Below are 22,545 nucleotides of genomic sequence, written 5' to 3' on the forward strand. Positions count from 1 at the left end.
GGAGCGGGTGTCGCCGGCAGCCGCATCACCGGCCCGCGCTCCTGCCCGCTGCGGGGCTGGGCCCGGAGCCTGCCGCCCGAGCCGGCGCGTCTACACTCCGGACGGTGGCTTCTCCCCCATCCCCTTCAGCACGTCGTCTATCCGGTCATCCTCGATCACCACTGCGCAGGGAGAAAGCGCGTCAGCCGCGCGGCCTCGGGGGGCGGCGGCGACAGTGGGCCCTGCGTCCTCGCACCCCGCGCAGCTCCTGCCAGTGGACCCAGCGACGCCCCTTGGGCCCCGGTGCTACGGAATGCTCTCCTCATTCCAACTGTCCTGCCGACTCAACCTGCTGCCAAGCCTCGCTCCCACAGACCTCCTCCCCTCCCTAGAATGGAACACCCCTCTTCCAAAGGCTCCCGCCATTCAACCTCCCAGTCCAAATCTCCCTGACGCCTGAACCCTCCGCCATCAGCTCAATAAAAACCTTATACTCATAGGATCCCCCCTCTTCAACCCTCATTTCAAGAGAACCCACCTCTTCGCTTCCGCTGAAACGGAATCTCCAGCTAGTCCAACCCTTTCTCTATCCGATTCTTGTCGCTTGAAACCCTCTTAGATCTCGGCACTAACAGAGCCCCCTCCCCACGCAAACAACCAAGACAACCGAATCCCCAGCCTCCTTGCCCGCTCTCCAATTGGACGCCTCTCCCCACCCGAAGGTTCTTTGTAGCATTCCCTGACTTAGTGTTTGATACAGAAGAACCGGCCTGTCGCCCTGCGTCCCCGCTTTCAGGCAGCCCCAAATGCCCCGACCGGCCCCTCCCCCTCGCCCTGGTCCCAAGGCTCTGGTTACAGAGGTGGCAAGCGTCGAATCCGGGGCACTGCGTTCCCGGAGAGGGGAAGCGGGACACAACACTGTAGCGGGGACACCCCCCCCCCTCAACACACGCCCGGGGCCGGAGGAGCTGCTGGCTGCGCTGGGCTGCGGCAGGAGCTGCGGGCGCTCGGAGGGGAACCGCAGGCGTGAGGCGCCCAGAGGTGGGTTTCTGGGTCAGGCGGCGACTCCGGGCCCCGGTCCCGTACCTCGCTTGGCTCGGCCGATCTGGCCCAGCTTGGGGGGTCGTTTGGCCTGGTTGCCCGCGAAGAATGAGTTGGTGTCCTGCAGGCGGCAGCTGAAGGAGAGATCGGAGCCTTCCGAGTCGGCGCCGAAACGGCCCATCTTGTCCTCGCTATAGGGTAGTATCTCCGACATGGTGGGCACGGGGCGGGCGCTAGACTGTAGCGGGTGGCAGGTGGCGGGCTAGGTGCCGGACCTGCCCTAGCTCAGCGGGGGAGCCGGCGGAAGGATGAAGTCATGCAGCATCCGGGGCTGCGAAGCCAAGCGCGGCCTCCTCCCCCGCGCCTCCGCCTCCCGGGCCGCTGGGCAGGCGGCGGCGGCGGGGACCGGACGGGGGCGGTGCGCGGGGGGCGGGGGTGGAGGCGGCGGCGAGAGCGGAATGACGATGAGCGCCCGACTGCGGCAGAGCGGGGAGGGAGGGGCGCGGCGGGGGCGGGGCTGCGCAGGCAGGAGGGAGAGGCGGAGACCCGGGCCCGAGCGAGCCCAGTTCTCCCGGAGGGGCGGGGCCGCAGAGGGAGGATCCCGCACAGTGGCGGGAGTGGCGGGAAATGGCGAGCGCGGGAACTGAGCGCCGGTACTAGGAAGCGGAGGCGGGTTGTGGCAGAGAAAGGCAAAACCAAGGGGAACAGGAGCGAGGCCTGCACCCAGGAGGCAAGAGGAGTGTCCCGCACCGAGGCTGGGAGAGGCGAGCGAGGAGGGCCTGCAGTGGAGACCCAGAACTGGGGCGAGTGCCGGGCTGGAAGGCGGGAACCGGGCCGGCCCTCTAAGGGGGAACACAGGAAACTAGGTGGCTGAGGAGCTGGATACTTCACGAACCCGCAGAGCGCGGGAAGAGCTCAAGCCAATGGCTAGTCCCCCAGCTGTTGGCGCGCTCTTGTATCCAACTATTTTGTCTTAAACTGACCCTGGCTTTCATCGAGGTTTTAAGTGTCTCTCTCTATGTCAGTCTATCTCTATGTGTCTGATTGTATCTCCTCTCTGTGTCCCATACCTTTTTCTGTGTGTCATAGTCTCTGTCTACACCTGTCTCTAAGTATCTCTGCCTTTCTGTATTTCTATGTCCTCGCCTGGCTCCTGTAGCTATGTCTCCTGAGTTTCTGTGTATCTCGTTCTCTCCTAGAAGGGGTTCTGATAACTGAGCCCGCCCAGCACGCATCAGGACAGACCTCCCAGATACTGGCCCCTACAGTAGGGCTGAAGGCGCCTAATGCACGCTGCACCCCTCCCAGGCCCTGGAGACCCGGGCCGCCAGTGCAGTGTAGGGGGAATGAATGGCAGCATCGCTGGGGGCGCCCTGGCTGAGGTTAACTCCCAGAAGCCCGGAGCGCCTGAGGACGCGGAGCGCGCAGGTGTGTGTCCAGAGAGAGGGCTCCACCCCCGCCCTCAATGCGAGAATCACGTGACGGTCCTCCTGGCACCAACAGGAACTTGCCCTCTTCTCGCTCCCCTTCTCCCGCCCCCATCTCTTCAGACACCCCACACACATACTAGCCGTCAGCGGCGGCGTCACCTGCTTTCGAGTTCGCAAGGCTCTTGCGCAATCCCCGGCCTTGGGGGAAGGGGAGGAGTTTGTCTCACACTGGGCGACAGTGATGACGGCGCTGATAAGGATAATAATCATCCTATTCGCTAAGTCCACACCCCTGGAACAGGGGCTCCACTGTCTCTGAAGTGCTTTCCACGCTTCTTCCTGCCAGATCACACCACTGTGGAAGCTGCCTAGAGCTCGAACTCAGACTCTGTCGTCCAACTCGCATGCCTGCGCTGATGTTCAGTTTCCTTTCTCCCAAAATTCCTTACCTAGTGTTAGGCCTGGGAGCTCTGGTAGCGAAGTGCCTAAGGCACTTGACTGCTAACCAGAAGGCTGATGGTTCAAACCCACCAGCCACTCCTTGGAAGGAAGATGAGGCAATCTACTTCCGTAGTGATACTGCCTTGGAAACACAAGGGGGGGTCGCTATGAGTAGGATCCGACTCCACGACAGTGAGTTTGGTTTTTTTGGTTTTGTGTTAGGCCCAGGGACACAGAGGCACAGAAGCGAAAGCAATGGTAGCTGTCCTCAAGGAACTAAGGAAGGGAAGGAGTGCCAGAGGAGGTCTTGGGGTAAGCCTCATGGGAGGCCCAGGCCTGAGGGTTCATCCCTGTCACATCTTCCTCTGTATCTCTGTCTCTGGGATGAGAGGAGCCAAAGACCTGGAAGAGAGACAAAAGCTTAGGGCCAGTAGGAGAGTGACCAGGAAATTCTAACCCCCTCCCCTGGAGTTGTCCAGCAATGGGTTCCAAGCCTGGCTGCACCACCTTCTGTGCTGCGTTGAACTGAAAGGCCCATAATTCTGATTTTTAAAAATTAGTTCAGGTATACATACACATTTTTAGGAAAATCACAGAAAACCTTTGATAGATATCTTTCCTCTTTTTCCTGTGTGTTTGCATGATATGCATACCTCTCTGAGCCTCCATGTCCTTGTCTGAAGGATGGAGATGATAAAATCCACATAAAGGACTGTTTTGAAATGAAATAATGAGGGTAATTCCCCTCACACTCCTGCTGAACATTAGTGGCTGCTAATTCCCTGGGCAGCAACTATTTGTGGATCACCTACTGTGTACCGAGGTCCCTGGGAGGCATAAACGGTTTACATTCAGCTACTGACTGAAAGGTTGATGATTCAAACCCACTCAGCGGCTCTTCAGGAGAAAAGACTTGGCGATCTGCTTCTGTAAAGATTACAGGCAAGAAAACTAATATGTGGGATCACCATGAGTCAGCATCAACTCAAGAGCAATGGGCAAAAGTGCTGTGTGCCTGCTCTGGCAACACAGTGAATACTTTCTCATCTGTAACATGAGAGTCCTGGTAGTACTTTCCTGCCAGGATGCCCAAGGCATTTGACTGCTAACCAGAAGGCTGGCACTTCAAACCCACCAGCCACTCCTCAGAAGGAAGATTAAGTAATCTACTTCTGTAGAGATACCACCTTGAAAACCCAAGGAGGGCTGCTGAGTTGGAAAATGACTCAACGGCAGTGAGTTAGTTAGTTATCAAGGGGTCAAGTGAGCTTATGTGCTCTGAGTGGCTGAAAAGGATACATGTAGGATCAGGAGGAAAAGGTACAGGGACAGACAAACTGTTAGAGTTGTCCTGCGGTGAAGTGGGTTGTGTAGGTGTTGAAGAGAGGCCCCCTCACTGGAAGTGCTAAAGCAGTGGCGGTCAGGGTTCTTGGCAAGAATGAGATGAGAGCACTGGGGAGAGGGGAGTGAAACAATTCCCTTTTCTCTCCCCAGAGTAAGGGAGATTGGAGGAATAACAATTGAACACTGAATTCATTGGGAAGGCTCTCTTAAATTATTTTTTTCCTGTCCCTGGTGTGCGTGCTGGATCATAGATAAAGCAAAAGACCTAAGCTCAAAACTACAAAGACAATAATATGTCAGCTACACTGCAGAAACATGGGGGAAGTCCTTTAAATTCTGATCCTCTACTTAAAGTTCTGATGTTCTGCATCCCTGCCCATGAGAAGAAAATTCATTTTCACAGCTAAAGGGAAAGACAGTTTGTTCAGAGTTTTGTGACTATGCACTGAGTTTCTCAACTGAAAGCCCTCTAAACCTAATGGATTTGATCAATATATTCTAAACAAAATAATACAGGTAGTCCTCAACTTAGGACAGGGTACTGTTCTGAGTTCTCACATAAGTCAAATACCACGTTTTTAATTTTTTTTTTTTTTTTAGTTTTCATTATTATTCCCTTTTATTATCAGTTCCTTTATAAATCCAATCTTTATTTATCTTTATGGTTTGGAAATGTTACATATAAACTTAAGATATATTTTTATACATATACATATATTTAAGAATGCACAAATCATAAAAATTTACTCCAGAGATGAAGAAAAGTTGGATGTTAGCATTTTGTCAGTAGCAGTAATAACTCCACTTGTGGAAGGTTCTGGATCATCTGGATTATCCCTGGGAATGAGGATGACATAGCTAGTCATAAAATTAGTAAGAGTTATGTGTATGGTCCTTTTCTGTTTTTCTTCATATATTTCATGGTAACATCTCACTGCTTCCCAGATTTGCCTATCAGCTTTAGCAAAGTGATCAGCATTTGGGTCCATGTTTTCAAGCAGTGGAAGCCTTTGATTTAGTTTGTTGTTGTTGTTGTTGTTATGTGCCGTCGAGTCGGCCCCGACTCATAGCGACCCCTCCTTGGGTTTCCGAGGCAGTATCACTACGGAAGTAGGATTGCCCAACCTTCCTTCCGAGGAGTGGCTGGTGGGTTTGAACCGCCAGCCGTCTGGTTAGCAGGCAAGTGTCTTAGCCACTATGCTACCAGAGCTCCCTGATTTAGTTTAGGAAACTAAATCTATAAGGCAGTATTTTGAACAGTAAATCATAAAATTGAATGTGAGTGAACATCAGAAAATTACATTTTGCAACATTATGTGTAGTACTTATTACTAACAATAAGATATACAAAAAAAAAAAAAAAAAAGGATGGTCTTAAGTGTGGTTCATTATAATTTGAATTTACCATAAATCAGGGACTGCCTGTATACCTTTTGATAATTGAGTATTAAAAAAACCAAACTCACTGTCATGGAGTCAGATCCGACTGAGAGCGACCCCTCCTTGGGTTTCTGAGGCAGTGTCACTAGGGAGGTAGATTGCCCAACCTTCCTTCCGAGGAGTGGCTGGTGGGTTTGAACCGCCAGCCTTCTGGTTAGTAGTGATATGCCTTTGTGATGCTTTTATTCAAGTGGAAACTGTAGACTCATTGCAAATGCTTTAAGTCATCTTTTTACTATTATCTCTCATGACCATGTTTCTTCACAGAAGACTGTGTAAAACAAACAAAAAACATTGCCATTGAGTCAATTCCTATTCACAACAACCCTACAGGACAGATTGCCCCATAGGGTTTCCAGGGCTGTAATCTTTACAGAGGAACTCTGGTGGCCTACTACCTAAGGCATTTGACTGCTAACCAGAAGCCTGGTGGTCCCACCAGCCACTCCCCAGAAGGAAGATTGAGCAATCTACTTCCATAGTGATACTGTCTCGGAAACCCAAGGAGGGGTCACTATGAGTCAGATCCAACTTGACAGCAGTGAGTTTGGTTTGGTTTTTGGAATCTTTACAGAAGCAGATTGCCACATCTTTCTGCCATGGAGCTGTTGGTGTGTTCTGAGTGCCAGCCTTTTGGTTAGCAGCCTAGCAGTTAACCACTGCACCACCAGGGCTCCTTGAAGACTGTATAAAATAAAGAAAAACCAAACCCACTGCTATCGAGTCTATTCTGACTCATGGCGACCCTCACTGGGTTTCTAAGGCTGTGTATATCTTTTCAGGAGTAGATTGCTACATCTTCCTCCTGCAGGGTAGCTGGTGGGTCTGAACTGTTGACCTTCTGGTTAGCAGCCAAATGTCTTACTACACCACCAGAGCTCCTTTGAAGACTATATAGCCTTCCTTAAGCCCCCTCTGAGGGCCTTCGCTCCTACCCTGTCCACTCATAGGCAGCCCACACCATGAGGACATTTCCAGGCCTCATTCTATTCAACAGAGGCTAATAAATCACAAAATGAATGAGGCAGATACATGTGGACTCTTGTGGCAATATCTCCAAGGCCTGCCAACAGGTCACCAAATTAGAAGTTGTTGTTGTTGTTACATGCCGTCTAGTCGGCCCCGACTTATAGCGACCCCTCCTTGGATTTCCGAGGCAGTATTACTGCAGAAGTAGATTGCCTAACTTTCCTTCCGAGTAGTGGCTTGTGGGTTTGAACCACCAGCCTTCTGGTTAGCAGTCAAGTGCCTTAGGCACTATGCTACCAGAGTTCCTAAATTAGAAGTATAGAGTATGATTTCATACATGTGAATAAGGTGTATGCACATACCATAATACATGCATACACATATGCATATATATAATGTATTTGTGTATGTAAATACATGTAAAAGACTGATCTGGAAGAAAGCATACTAAACTGCTCATAGTGGTTACATCTGAGAATGCTAAAGACTGAGTCTTCAGTATGGATTATACCTGAATGTGAAGAAAACTAAAATCCTCACAACCAGACTGATAAATAACATCATGATAAATGAAGAAAATTGAAGTTGTCAATGATTTCATTCTATTTGGATCAACAATTAGTGTCCACGGAAACAATAGTGAAAAAAAAAATCAGACATATAGCACCGGGCAAATCTACAGGAAAAAAAAAAAAAAAAAACCTGCTTATCCCATCAGCAGCCCAAGGCTTACTCCTATGAGGCCAGACATGCCGCCACCCTCCAGCCTTGTACCAATTCTGACACCAACCGTCCCTCCACGGCACTCACTACTTCTCTGCTGGGTTCAATAATTCGTTTCAATGGCCACACAGAAGTCACAGACAATACTCATGATTATGGGGTTTATTAGGGAAGTAACAGGTTATAATTCAGGTTCAGGAACACACTCAGGATACACTTCTTTGACAGGACAGTCTCCCCTCTACTGTGCCCTCAGACACACCCTTCTGGCCCTTGGCCTCTTGGCTTGGCCTCTGCCTCTATGGGCCAGGTAAGCCTGCCGCTCTGTCTCAGGCTTCTTGGTTCCATTGCCACGTATCTTCCCTGAAGCATCTCTCCAGTGGAGCATCTCTCCACTAGGGTGTCTCTCTCAGCCAAGGCGGTCCAGCGCAGGGATCTCAGGTCCAAGGATGTGCTCCACTTCATCTCCAGCCCTTCTCTCTTGAAAGCAGGGAGATCCCTTCTCTGCCTCTAGGAGGGCTCATTTTAAGCCTGGCAGAGTGACAAAATTCTACATACTTTATTTGCATGGTCCCACCCAGTAATCCCGGGGGAGTTACAAAAACTAGGCTAGAAAAGCCATACCAAGTAATTCACTGCACTGCACCAAGCCATGGACTTTTCAATCTCATGCATTCAAAAGCTGGACAATGAAAAAGGAAGACTGAAGAGGAATTGCTATATTTGAATTGTGATGTGAGTGAAGAATATTGGATATACCATGGACTACCAGAGAAATTGAAGGAGTTCTGGTGGTGTAATGGTTAAGGCATTTGGCTGCTAACCAAAAGGGTGGTAGTTCAAACCCACCAGCTACTCAAGTCTACAATATGTCTGCTTCCATAAAGATTTACAGCCTTAGAAACCCAATGGGGCTTGCTATGAGTCAGAATGGACTTGATAGTAGTGCGGGGTTTTTGTTGTTGTTGTTACCAGAAGAATAAAAAAATCAGTCTTAGAAGAAATAGAACCAGAATATTCTTGAGAAGTAAGGCTGGCAAGACTTCAGCTCACTTACTTTGAACACATCAGGAAAGCTCACTTGCTAAGAAAAGATACCTTGTTTGGTAAAGCAGAGGGTCAGCAAAAATGAGGAAAATCCTCCATGGGATGGACTGACACAGTGGCCGCAAAAATGGGTTCAAACATGGCAAGGATTGTGAGGATGGCACAGGACTGGGCAGCATTTCATTCTATTGTTCATGGGGTCACTGTAAGTTGGAACTGACTTGATGGCACCTAACAACAACAACTATGAAAATAAACTGAGATAATCCTTATAAAAGTTTCATTCTCATATATAAGGTTGCCATGAGTCAGGCAATTCAGTGGTGACTAACAACAACTGGGGATGGTACCGGGATCGTGGCAGAAGAATTTCATCTATAACTCTGTTTACCTCTAGAGTATATTGCATTTACAATAAAAAGATTTTCATGAATTTTTTTTTAAGGTTTGAAATCAATGATAGCACAGTGGAGGGAATTATTTAATATGTCCCTTTAGCCATAGTCCTCTTTTTTGTGATATACTGTAAATCCTAACTTCTATACCTGTGGTTTGGGAACTCTGGTGGCATAGTGCCTAAGGCATTTGACTGCTTACCAGAAGGCTGGTGGTTCAAACCCACCAGCCACTCCTTGGAAGGAAGGTTGGCCAACTACTTCCATAGTGATACTGCCTCGGAAACCCAAGGAGGGGTCGCTATGAGTCGGATCCAACTCGATGGCAGTGGGTTTGGTTTTGGTTTGGTATATCTGTGATTATGGTCCCATTTTGGAGTGAGCTGTGTGTTATGTTAATGAGACATGATTAGGGTGAGATGTATCTTGAATCACCACCCTGCTACAGGGTGTGACTCAAGCTACCACCTTTAGTTTCCTTGAGGGTATGACCGGTTGTTGTTGTTGTCATGTGCCATGGAGTCAAACCCGACTCATAGCGACCCCTCCTTGGGTTTCCGAGGCAGTATCACTATGGAAGTAGGATTGCCCAACCTTCCTTCCGAGGAGTGGCTGGTGGGTTTGAACCGCCAGCCGTCTGGTTAGCAGGCAAGTGTCTTAGCCACTATGCTACCAGAGCTCCTACATCCACTATATTTGAATGTTCTGGCAAAGCTCTCTCTCTTGCTCTGGATCTTGCATCTGGCTCATTTTCATCTGACCTCCAGTTCTTGGGACTTGATCCAGCAGCCTATTGTCTGACCTGATTCACCAGCTTCTGCAGCTTTGTGAACCAGCAGCCTGTCCTCTGACCTGCTGATTTGGGTTCATTGACCCCTGCAACTATGTGAGTGAGGAGAATCCTCCAGACTGAAGCCTGACCCACAGATTTGGGACTTGGCAGCCTCCCAGAGAAGAATATCATGAGGGAAGACTCTCAACAAGATAGATTGACACAGTGGCTACAATGATAGGCCCAAGCATAGCAAAGATTGTGAGGATGGCACAAGACTGGGCAGTGTTTTGTTCTCTTGTACAAAGGGTCACTATGAGTCAGAACTAACTCAATGGAACCTAACAACAACAGCCTGCACAACCATGTGAACCATTTCCCTGGCAGTTCATGAGTTCTATGAGATGTTGCAATGAATTATGGAATCCTAAGACAGGAGGGGAAGTACTGAGGGAAGGAGTAGTTGATGTTAGAGATGATGGAATGGTATGGCATTTTGGAAAAGTTGGGCATTTGGGACATCTTTAACTTCTGCCTCATAGGAATGGCCTTGTGCTGACCCTTCTAAAATGAATTATTTGTGCAGATACAGTCCATTCACCAAACATTCCACTCTGGCTCCAGATGAATCAGTTGACTCAGTAAAAGGAATAATGTAGTGGTTAAGAGCATAGAGTTTAGGTTCAAATCAGTACTCTGTGTTCTAACTGCTGTATGACTTTGGGTAAGATATTAAGTTTCTCTGTGTCTCAGGTTCCTCATCTGTGTAATAGGGACAGTGACACTGGTAGAATCTATCTTATAGAGTCATTACGAGGATTAATTAAATAAATTACCATGCACAAAATGCTAAAATAAATGCTGCATAAGAGAAATGTTAGCTGTTATTACACAGAAAAGTATAAAGAATAAAGTAAAAGTAATCCATCATTAGATATATTCATATTAATATTTTGCTGTATGTCCTTCCACTCTCTTTTTCTTACATATGCTTTTATATTTTTTGCTTTACAAAAATAAGACTTGGGATACACCCTCTTAACTTTGTACAGGACGTTTCCCCATAGAATCAATTCTTCTATTTCATTTTTTCTAGATATTGAATAGAATCTCATTGTATGGATGTTTGATTTATCCAACAAGTACTCTTGGACATTGAATTTCTCCTTACTCTTTTTGGTGTTACAAATAGTCATGTGCTTCATAACATCATATGGGCAATATCTCACTGTGGTGCAGTGAATTATTTGGTATGGCTTTTCTAGCCATAGTCTTTGTAACTCCCATTGGATTACTTGGGTACAAATAAGGTGTGTAAAACTCTGATGTTGGGATTGGTTAGTTTTGTCACTCTGCCAGGCTTAAAATGAGCCCTCTTAAAAGCAGAGAAGGGACTTCACTGCCATCCTGAGAGAAGAGGTGGAGGTGAAGTAGAGTGCATCCTCGGACCCAAGATCCCTGCACTGGACCTCCTTGGCAGAGATACCCCAGCACAGAGAGATGCCCAGCAGAGAGAGATGCTTGGCAAAGAAATAGTCGCAGTGGAACCAAGAGGCATGAGACAGAGCAATAGGCTGAAGTGGCCCATGGAGCAAGAAAGCTCAGTGCCCTTGGGCAGGAGGCTTGCTGATGGAGTGGGGTACACCTAGGTGTACCTATCAGCAGAGCTAAAAGAGATTTGTAATACTTGCCCAAGCAAGGCAGAGGCCAGGCCAAGAGGTCAAGGGCCAAAGAGAGGTGTGCCTGAGGGCACAGCAGAGAGGAGACTGTCCTGATGGAAGAATTGTATCCTGAGCATGTTCCTGAACCTGAGTTGTAGCCCCTTGCTTCCCTAATAAACCCCATAATTATGAGTATTGTCTGTGAGTTCTGTGTGATCATTGCAAGGAATTATTGAACCCAGCAGAGGAGCAGTGAGTGCTGTGGGAGGGACGGTTGATGTCAGAAGTTGGTAAAAAGGCTGGAAGGTGGCAGCATGTCTGGCTTCATAGGAATAAACCTTGGGCTGCTGATGGTGATTCTGTTTCTCTCTTGTGAAGTGAGAGGAAGTCAGAGGAGGTTGCCTCCAAGTCCTTTTTGCACCCGTCCATATATATCTGTGGTCCCAACCTCTGTAAAGCCTATTAAAACATCAAGGTACATGCAGTGGTCCATGATAACAAAAGGGTGCTACTTTGTCATGTGTATCAAACATTATTATCATTGTGTTATTGTGTGAAAGATTTCTTAGTGTATCTGGAAGTGTTTCTTTGATGTTTTTATTGCATAAAAGGGTATAAGACAAACATTGACTGACTGACATTAGATATGAAATGTACCTAACTATTTTGGCTTACATACAAATTCAACTCAAAGACAGACTTAGGAACAAATCTCCTTCTTAATTAAGGACTGCCTATATATAACATGGGAGCTCTGGTAGCATAGTGGCTAAAGCACTTGACTGCTAACCAGAAGGCTGGTGGTTCAAACCCACCAGCCACTCCTCGGAAGGAAGGTTGGGCAATCCTACTTCGGTAGTGATACTGCCTCGGAAACCCAAGGAGGGGTCGCTATGAGTTGGGGCTGACTCGACAGCACATAACAACAACAACAACAAATATATAACATGGATTTCCCACAACATCCAAATTACATAATGTCCTATTTTACAAAATGTATCATGGATGTTAAGTGACCCATTACTGTAGCGCTATGATAAACAAATGTCCTGCGTTTAAATTTTTTAAATGGCCACACCGTTTTGCAGTTCCTCCAATCAGGGAGTAGAGTTTATTTCTCCATCCCTGAAGCTGAGCTTGATCATGTGATTTACTTTGGCCAATGGCAATACTAGCAGATGTGTTGCAAGTAGAGGCTTGGAAAGTGTTTCCACACTGGGGCTTGCCCTCTGTTTTGCAATTGGGAATCCTGAGACCACCATATGATGAAACCTGGACTAGCCTACTAGAAAAGGAGAGAGCACACAGAGAGAGTCCCCAGCCATCCCAACTAAGGCCCAAACATGTAAGTGAAGCTATCCTACACCATTCAGCCCTTGGTCTAGGGGCTAGCTGGACCAGACCTAAAGAACCATTTAATCAACCCATGAATATAAGAAATTATAAATGTTTGTTATTTTAACTTGCTAAATTAGTTATGCATCAAAGGTTAATTTGAGCAAACATTCTGTGGTTAATAATTATTTCCTAGGATAATTTCCTAGAAGTAGACTTTCTTAGAAGGAAGTCTAGCCTCCTTTCTAATTAAATTGCCAAACTGTTCTGCCAGACTGCCTAGGTTTGAATCCCAGCTCTAGAAGTATGACTCTTAGCCTGTCTATGCCTCAGTGTCTTTATCTGTAAAATGGCTTCATAATAGTGTCATGAGGGTAAATCAGTACAAAATGTAAAGCCCCTAACACAGTGGTTGGCACAAAGTATTGTGCTGCATAAGAGCTTGTAATTTCTAGTGTGGTGTTGTGATAGCTATGAGACTGTTTCTAATGAGACTGTTGCCAGGCAGTCCTGATGCAGTAGCTTTGGGTTCACTCATAAGTCCATATCATGGTGACGTTTCCCTTGGGGCAGGATGGGCCCTGCTGCCATTGGTGGAAGGTGAATGCTTTGGTGTTACCTTGTGACCAGAGAAAACATGTCAAACATGTTCCAGAGATGTGTCAAAGTGGATTTCCCAAGGTCTTGCTGCTGCAGACCTGAGGATGATTGGATATGAAAACTCCTTGCTCAAAGAACCCCTAACTGACCTGGAACTCATGGGCCTACTCTACCATCTGAGAAATAAAACAGGCTTCCTTCAGCCTTGCAATTCTCATTTCTACCTCTGTGTATTTAATGATGATGATGATGATGATGATGATGATGGCTAACACATTGAGTGCCCATTATGTTTCAGGCACTGGCCTAAAGCACTTTACAAGTATTGTTTCATTTAATCCTCACATCAATCCTTTAAAGTAAGTCTGTCTGGTTTCCATTTTACAAATATGGAAACTGAATCTGGACACAGGGGCTGAATCTAGAACCTTTCATCCTTACTGTCTTGTATTTGAGATCCTCCAACTTTGGGATGAAAAATACCAATAAAAGCAAATCATTTCTGAGACTGATCCATTCATTATCCACCCATTCCTCAGCCACAAGAGTGTTCTATGTTAGAACTACCTGCAGCAAAATATCTGAGGGGGGTGTCAAGGAATGGATTATGTATTGGTTACTACTGCAAGCCTTCTCAAGTTGATTCGGTACTCTGTTGGGGAGGGTGGGAGAAGGATACTTCACTCTCCCATGCACCAGAATGCAACAGTCCCAGGCCTGATTAAGGAATAACAATATGGAAGGCAGATGCATGGATGCCACACCATTGCCTTTCAGTTAAATATTGCTTGGTGTGTTTTTTTTCTCACACCCCCCGCCGCTGTAAATCTCCCAAATGGAACGATTTGCTTTCCCAAGTTAGAAGTGTTAGCACGTCTTTTCTTTAAATATCTGTACATGGCTGTTTTTTTCCCTGCCAATTTGTCACCATCTGTAACCCTCCTTTGGTGAGATGCTCTGATGACAACAATTATCTTGGAGAGTAAAAGTGGCGGTCTTGAAGCAACATGCAAAAGCGAAGTCAGTGTGGGCTGTGTGTGTGTGTGTGTGCGCGCACGCGCTGTAAATGCCAGTGTACTTTGTGTGTGTATTGTGGAGTACGGAAGATTTGTACCTTGTGTGTTAGCTCTATGGGGTGCTGTGTATGTATACATTTCTTGTGAGTTTGCAGTGTGTACATTCTGTAAATATCTTGTGTGTATGTGTGTGTGAACTGTGTGCTGGAGTGTGTATCTGCCTGTCCACTTTCGGTCTATGTGCTCTCTGTGTGGCTATGATGTGGGCACCTTGTATGTGGGTGCGGTGCAGTGAATTACTTTGTATGGCTTTCCTAGCCATAGTCTTTGTAACTCTCACTGGATTACTGGGTGAGACTATGCAAATAAGGTGTGTAGAATGTTGCTGGGATTAGTTAGTTTTGTCACTCTGCCAGGCTTGGAATGAGCCTTCCTAGAGATAGAAAGGGAGCTCTGGTAGCATAGTGGCTAAGACACTTGCCTGCTAACCAGACGGCTGGCGGTTCAAACCCACTAGCCACTCCTCAGAAGGAAGGTTGGGCAATCCTACTTCCCTAGTGATACTGCCTTGGAAACCCAAGGAGGGGTCGCTATGAGTCGGGGCCTACTCAAGGGCACATAACAACAACAACAGAGACAGAAAGGGAGATCTCACTCCCATCAAGAGAGAAGAGCTAGAAGTGAAGTAGAGTGCATCCTTGGACCCGAGATCCCTGCACTGGACCTCCTTGGCAGAGACACCTGGCAGAGATACACCTGGCAGAGAGATGGTGGCAGTGGAACCAAGAGGCTTGAGACAGAGCAGCAGGCTTTCTGGCCCACAGAGGGAGAAAGCTGTGTGCCTTTGGGTAGGAGGCTTCCTGGTGGAGTGGGCTGTACCTAGATGTACTTATGGCAGAACTAAAAGAGCTTTGTAACACTTGCCCAAGCAGACAGAGGCCAGGCCAAGAGGCCAAGGGCCAGAGAGGCATTTCTGAGGGCACAGCAGAGGGGTGACTGTCCTAATGGAAGAATTGTATCCTGAGCGTGTTCCTGAAGCTGAATTGTAGCCTGTTACTTCTCTAATAAGCCCACAATCGTGAGTATCATCTGTGAGTTGTGTGGCCTTTGCAACGAATTATAGAACCAGCAGAGAAATAGCGAGTGCCGTGGGAGGGAAGTTTGGTGTGGGAATGGGTCAAAGGCTGAAGGGTGACATCATGTCTGGCCTTATAGGAGTAAGCCTTGGGCTGCTGATGGTGATTCTGTCTTCCTCTTGTGAAGCTAGAGGTCAGAAGATGCCGACCCCACACCCTTTTAGCAGTGGGTGAACTGCCTGTGTGCTGGCTGAAAGAGGGTCTGCGTTGACTGCTGAGTGAAGTTTTTCATGAGGCATAATTTCTCAAAGGTGTTTAAAGCGAGTGCAGGAGACATGGCAATTTGGAATATTGGCAGGGTTTGGGCCTGGGCCTGGGTCAAGGGAATTTAAACTCTGGGTGGCTTGTCTGAGAGCGCTGCTGAGATGGGGGCTGGCCATGAAGAGGAGTGGGGCCTCCGGCGTTTCTGGAGGGCAGCTCGCTCCAGCTGGGCGGTAGGTTGAGCGCAGCCCAGCAGGGCGGCCGCGGGCGCTGGGAGCCGAGGTCCCGGCGCTGGGCTGCGGGCGGGGAGCCTCAGGCGCTCCTCCCCCTCCCCAGCCGCCCCCACCCCGGGTGCGGCGCCGCGGGGGGCGGAGGCAGTCAGCCAGGCCGGGGCTGCGGAGACCGAGCTAGGGGCTGCGGCAGCAGCTGTGATGGCGGGCGGTGGAGGGACCAGGGCGGGGGCCGGGGCGAAGGCCAGCTGCCCGGAGCCCTAGGGCGCCGCCCGCCGCAACTCCACCATGAACGTCGCGCTGCAGGAGCTGGGCGGCGGCGGCGACGTGAGCGGGGCTTCGGACCCCGGGGGCGAGAACCAGGATAATGGGGAGGCGGGCGGCATAGAGGGGTGGGCCACGAGGGGGCAGGCTGCGTCGGGCGAGGGCGAGGGTTCGCGGGGATGGGGCTTCGTACTTGGAGGGTTGTCGGGGTCGGAGGGCCTGCCCTGCGGGACAAGTACCGGGCAGGTGGAATGGGGCTCCGAGTGCGGCGCAGGAGGCCTGGCGGGTGGGACATTGGTTCAGGGTGGTGGGCAAACAGCCCTCTCTCTGCCTGACCTCGGCTGGTGCCCCGGACTCTGGCAGATGGTGGAGTACAAACGGGCCACGCTTCGGGATGAAGATGCACCCGAGACCCCCATAGAGAGCGGGGCTTCCCCGGACGCCTTAGAGGTGGGCAAGGGGTTCCCCCTTTCTCACTAGGCCCCAGCCTGGGCATGACGCCTGGGACACTCCGGAGATCTTGGTTACCCTGGAGGGTCATCTTTCCCATCTCAGCTGAGTCTCTGGCCTTTGCACTATGACTATGGTGAAGCCATTCTAAGCCATGACATTGCACAAACAGGCTTAGGGCCTGCCTCATTGCCCTTAAGCCCAAAGTTAACCCCATTAGCGTCTTTCTTCCATGGGTCTGGAAACTGCCAGTGCTTTCACCCTGCAGGAGGATTCTGATCTTGGATACCCTGTCCTGCAGCTCTCTTTCTCTCTCTGTCCCAGGTGGGATTCCGGAAAGGGACAAGACATCTTTTAGGCTCACACACACAGCTGGAGCTGGTCTTGGCAGGTGTCTCTCTGTTGCTGGCTGCACTACTTCTGGGCTGCTTTGTGGCCCTGGGGGTCCAGTACCACGGAGGTAGGTGGGTCTACACCCATCACCAGCCCCCCAGCCTGGAGGCTTTGGAGGCTAAAGGGCCTCTAAGATTTTCTTAGATTGGAACCAGGCTTCCCCACAGCCTCCTGCCCCTGGCTTTTCCATCTCCTCATAATCTTTCTGCTGTCACTGCCCCTCCCAGCGTGTTTGCCTCTCCTAGACTGACGAATACTCTGCTACCTTCTGGCCTTGTCCCCTGCCACAGACCCATCCCACAGCATCTGCCTCACAGAGGCCTGCATTCGAGTAGCTGGGAAAATCCTGGAGTCCTTAGACCGGGGAGTGAGCCCCTGTGAAGACTTTTACCAGTTCTCTTGTGGAGGTTGGATTCAGAGGAACCCTCTGCCCGATGGACGTTCTCGCTGGAACACCTTCAACAGCCTCTGGGACCAGAACCAGGCCATACTGAAGCACTTGCTAGGTGAGTGGGCCTGTTGGGGTGACATTGTGCCAAGTACATGCCACAGGGCCTGGCATTTAGTAGGTACTCAATGACTGTCCACAAATGATTGGAAAAGGGGATAATTAATATTGCTGGGGTAGGACATACAGAGAACAGGAGCTTATGAGAAGAATAAAAATTTGTGTTTTGTGGGGAGGAGTGTGTGGCTAGAACCTCTGAGTATAAGTAAAGGGCTCCTCTCTGCACTCTCAAGCATTATAGAGGTGTGGCAGGTACCAGGAAGCCTGGAATGTCTAGAAATCTCTGAGGGAGAATGTCCATGTAGGGGAGAGGAAGCCATGTGGTTGCTCTTTCAGACAATGTTCCTGGGTCTACATCGGGGCACTGCTCACAGAGAATGCAAGGAGAGGGACATGGGCCAGGGACACCCCCTTAGCAGTTAACCTAATTGCCACCTGCACCCTGTGTTCCACCTCACAGAAAACACTACCTTCAACTCCAGCAGTGAAGCTGAACGGAAGACACAGCGCTTCTACCTTTCCTGCCTGCGTGTGGACCGCATTGAGGAGCTGGGAGCCCAGCCACTTCGAGACCTCATTGACAAGGCAGGGCAGGGGAGCAGGAGAGGCCTCAGGAGAGGATGTAGCTCAGGGATACTTTTGGGGTCCTTGTGCTATTGGTTCCACTTATGCTCTCTCCTCAGATTGGTGGTTGGAACATTACAGGACCCTGGGACCAAGACAACTTCATGGAAGTGCTGAAGGCAGTGGCAGGGACCTACAGAGCCACCCCCTTCTTTACTGTCTACATCAGTGCTGACTCCAAGAGCTCCAACAGCAATGTTATCCAGGTACCGTGTTGGGGAGGGGTGAGGCCATACTCCCCTCCCATGTGACAGTGGGCTGGGCTGGATCTCCACACAAGAGTCCAGGTTTGGGGAGCCTCATTCTTCTTCATTCCTCTCACAGGTGGACCAATCTGGGCTCTTTCTGCCCTCTCGAGATTACTATCTAAACAAGACTGCCAATGAGAAAGTAAGGAATGCCTCAGAGCCCTCCCTCTTCCCTGTTTACTTTTTCCTTTGCCTGGTCAGAGGGGGAAAGTTGAACCTATCCTGCTGCCCAGTGAGCTAACTGTCCTCCCCCCCTCCTTCTTTCCCTGTCTTCCTTCCTTTGATTCATCCAGAAAAGATTTTATGGGCACCTACCATGTTTCTGATTGGCACAAATAGTTCAATTACTAACCAAAAGGTGGACAGTTTGAACTCACCCAGAGCAGCCTCAGAAGAAACTCCTGATGATATATTTCCAAAAGGTCACAGCCATGGAAAACTCTGTGGAGCACAGTTCTACTCTGCCACACGTGAGGTCACCATGAGTCAGATTAACTCAACAGCAATTGACTCCTGGTTTTATGGTAGTCAGGTGCAGTGGGAGAATTCTGAGATGTGAGTTTTAGAGCCCTTGCCAGAGAAAGATTTCAGGGTAGATGGGTTTATGAATCCAGGTAGCACAGGAAATGACTCAAAAAACGGTCTGTAGAATGCAAAAGGGAAGAGACTCAGAGAAGGTTCTGAAAATTACATTTGGGCTGAATCCTAGCATATTTGGAAGCAGGTAAGAGCATGCTGTGTAGAAAAGAGAGTTAAGCAAAAGTATAGAGGAGGAAAAAGCTAAGATGTGTTTGGCCCATGGGAAGGGGTCCAATTTGGCAAAATAGCTCAGAACAGACAGGAGGCTGGAAAGGTGGATGTTGTTGTTATGTGCCGTCGAGTCAAACCCAACTCATAGCGACCCCTCCTTGGGTTTCCAAGGCAGTATCACTAGGGAAGTAGGATTGCCCAACCTTCCTTCCGAGGAGTGGCTGGACCCACCAGCCATCTGGTTAGCAGGCAAGTGTCTTAGCCACTATGCTACCAGAGCTCCCAATAGGATCCTGAAATGCCACACTAAGGAGTTAGTTCTACAGCCCCCAGGAGCCATTGCATACTCCACAGCAGGGAGAGAGTGACGCAGTGAGCAGTGCTCTGAGCAGCTGTTTCAGCTGAGGTGTGAGAGTAGATGCAAGAGAGGGAGTCTGGAGATGAGTTAAGAGTCTGCAGTACTCCAGGCTCTGGGTCCTACGGGCCCAAACTGGAAAGAGGCAGAGGGGATGTGAGGAAGGAGAAGATGCAAGAGATGCAGGCAAAGTAGTATCTCAAGTTATTGGTGGCTGGATATTAGAAGAGAGGAGTAGCAGGAGGGAGGAAGAAAAGATGGTTGAAGCTGTAAGCCTGAGTGATGGTGGCACAGAGGTTTCCTTAGAGACTCAGGGTATCTGCGGGAAGACTCAGCTTGAGAGCATGCTGGAAAAGAGAAGACAAAGTGATGGCACAAGAAAAGGGCAGACTTTGGAGTCAGACTTGAATTTCAATCCCAGCTCTAATGCATGGTAGAGTTTGATTAATCTCTTTGAGTCTGAGTTTCCTCTTGAAAAATGAGGATCATAGCATTTATTTTCCGTGGTGTTTGGGAGGGGTGCAAGCTAGTGCTCCTGCATGTGGCAGTCACACAGAGTGGGAACTTCTCATTTTAGTGGCTCAAATTTGAGGGACCTGGGTGCCTTCTAGGAGCTCTGGTGGCATAGTGCCTAAGGCAGTTGACTGATAACCAGAAGGCTGACAGTTCAATTCCACCAGCCACTCCTTGGAAGGAAGTTTGGGCAATCTACTTCTGTAGAGATATCACCTCGGAAACCCAAGGAGGGGTCGCTATGAGTCGGATTCAACTCCACGGCAGTGAGTTTGGTTTGGTTTTTGGGTGCCTTCTACATGGAGAGGTCAGCAGAAAGTTGTGAAAATTACATGGAGTTCTGTAGAGAGGACAAGCCAAGAGGCATCCAGGACTTGAGGGGTATCTCCTTAGAAAACTAGACAAAGGCTTAAGAGAGGTGAAAATGTAGGAAAAGGATAGAGAAAGGAAGGGTGATCCTTATATTTAAAAAATACATTTTTGTTCTTGAAAATATACTTAACAGAACATCATCAATTCAAGTTTCTACCTGTGCAGCTCAGTAATGTGGATTACATTCTTCGAGCTGTGTGACTATTTTTGCCCTCCTTTTCTGAATTGTTCTTTCCCCAATAGACATGAATTCACTGCCCCTGAATTTCCAGTCTAACTTTTCAAGTTGCTCTTACCAATTTGATTCCATACAGTCAGTTCTTGAGAAGAGCACAGTGCTCAAGGCGGACATTCTTTGCTAGTTAAGGTAAACTTTTGTTTGGTTTAAAGATTTCAGGGGATGTTTTGGTTTAAGGTTTAAATTTTTTCTCAAGACAATAGTTTGGGGTTTCATCCAGCCTCAATGGTTCCAGAAAGTCTGGATTCTGACTCTTGTATTTTAAGGGTAGTGGCAGGAAGAAAGCCAGTGAAAGAGACTGCTATGGAGTAGGACAATCAGCCGAGTTGTTTGTCCTTCTTTCATTCATTCACATATGTTTACTGAGCAATAGTTGGTCAGACCCTCCTCTAGGCACAGTGGCAAACAAGACACTGTCACTGTCACTCAGTGGGGGAGAAGACATAAAATAACTATTTACACAGTCATCCTGTTTATAGTTGTTGGAACTGTTGTACTGGAGAAGTATGGGCTTCTGAGAGTCAGTGTAATAGGAAGTGCCTAGTCCCAGGATGAAGGTAGGCTGCAGCAAAAGGAGATGGTTCTAGGCAAAGGGAATAGCTTATGCAAAGGCTCTGCTGCAAGAAGGAGTCACTGACCAGGAGCAGGAAGGGAGGGTGGGCCAAGTTATTACAGACTCATAATGCAGGGCATTGTGGGTTGCATTTAGGATTTAGGATCTATCCCAAAAGAAATGGAAAGGAAAACTCAAAAGTGGGAGAGTGGTGGACATAGGTTTTTGGTTTTGTTTTAAAAAGAATTGCATCACTGGTGTCAGGTAAGAAGAGAACTTTGAGAAGGCAAGAGGGAGCCAAGTAGTTCAACACTTAAGAGAGGATGAGGAGAAAGCCTTGGATTTGTCTGTAGGTGTGGTACTGGTTCCCCTGGGATGGGGAAGCTGGAGTGCAAAAGGCTGAGGAGTAGTTGGTAGGGAAGGACATGATAGGCTCGCTTCGTCTCTCAAATGTAAAGATAGAATAAAAATTTAGGAGTAATGCAGGTGTCTTAATTAACTAGTGATGGAATAACAGAAATACCACAAGTGGGTGGCTTTAAGAAACAGAATTTTTTTTTCTCACAGTTTAGGAGGCTAGAAATCTGGATTGAGGGCATTGCTCTAGGGGAAGACTTTCTCTCTGTCAGCTCTGAGGGAAGGCCCTTGTCCTGGGTTCCTTGGTGGTCTTCATGTGGCTTGCCATCTATTTTCCCCTGCTTCTGCTTCCTTCTCTAACCTAATCTGCTCTTTCTATATCTCAAAGGTAATTTGCTTAAAACACACCCTACACTGACTGATACGGTCTTTTAAAATAACAAAGAGAACCCATTCCCTAATGAGATTATAAACACAGGCATAGGATTTAAGGTTTACAATGCATATTTTGGGAGACATGATTCAATCCATAACAGCAGGGTTCAGCAAAGTCTCCAAAGGAAGTCTTAAACTAAAGGTAAAAGGGTATGAAGCAAAAAGGATAACTTGAGTGTGTGTGTAAGGGGGCAAGATCACTTGTTGAGTTAACCTTCCTACCCCTCATGAGCTACAATGACTGGGATTGGTACTAAAACCTCTTCCTCTGATACCAGCAACCAGGAAGCGGAAAGGTGGGGGAAAAGGAGCAGTTTTGAAGTACAGAGACTGGACATAAAGCTAAAACCGGACGAGGAGATAGCATTTGATGATAAGGGAGCTCAGCATGGGTGTCAGAGTGAGAGCGTGGACTGCTCCCCAGGAGGAAGGCCACAGAGAGTCATACTAGGCAGTGCTGAGGGTCTCTTTGCAGGCTTTCATCCCTTCATTCAACAAATATTTCCTGAGTACGTACTGTGTGCTGAAGACTGCAGTAGCAAACAAAGCCAACACAACCCTGCCCTCATGGAGCTCAGGTGCCAGCAAGGGGGAGGCAACGTGACTTTGTACTGGGCTCAGGTAGTACTGGGGCTGTGGCCTTGGAGTCATCAGCCCTGGTCCGCATTCTGACTCTGCTACCTGTTAGGTTATAATACAGGTCAAGTCATGTAATCTTCCAAAGC

The 22,545-nt window shown here is 48.4% G+C and overlaps 2 protein-coding genes across 2 annotated transcripts in view; one reads left to right on the plus strand and one right to left on the minus strand.

The window, feature by feature from the left end:
• The window catches only part of LOC103192871 (endothelin-converting enzyme 2), a 38,988-nt gene that overhangs the window by 8,197 nt on the left and 8,246 nt on the right, over window positions 1-22,545 (plus strand). Inside the window, exons 3-8 of the mRNA XM_007935933.2 lie at window positions 16,388-16,474; window positions 16,799-16,934; window positions 17,158-17,373; window positions 17,836-17,960; window positions 18,059-18,205; window positions 18,324-18,389. Of these exons, the coding sequence (XP_007934124.1) occupies window positions 16,388-16,474; window positions 16,799-16,934; window positions 17,158-17,373; window positions 17,836-17,960; window positions 18,059-18,205; window positions 18,324-18,389 (777 nt within the window). The remainder of the gene's footprint in view (window positions 1-16,387; window positions 16,475-16,798; window positions 16,935-17,157; window positions 17,374-17,835; window positions 17,961-18,058; window positions 18,206-18,323; window positions 18,390-22,545) is intronic.
• CAMK2N2 (calcium/calmodulin dependent protein kinase II inhibitor 2) lies at window positions 91-1,234 on the minus strand. Its single transcript, XM_007935935.2, has 2 exons — window positions 1,066-1,234; window positions 91-161 (listed from the first exon to the last, which is right to left on the minus strand). Exons 1-2 carry the CDS (start codon window positions 1,232-1,234, stop codon window positions 91-93), a joined length of 240 nt encoding a protein of 79 aa, XP_007934126.1.

Source organism: Orycteropus afer, unplaced genomic scaffold (genome assembly GCF_000298275.1).
Source record: "Orycteropus afer afer isolate SDZICR_OR568_19922 unplaced genomic scaffold, OryAfe1.0 scaffold00032, whole genome shotgun sequence".
In the NCBI taxonomy this organism is placed as follows: Eukaryota; Metazoa; Chordata; class Mammalia; order Tubulidentata; family Orycteropodidae; genus Orycteropus; species Orycteropus afer.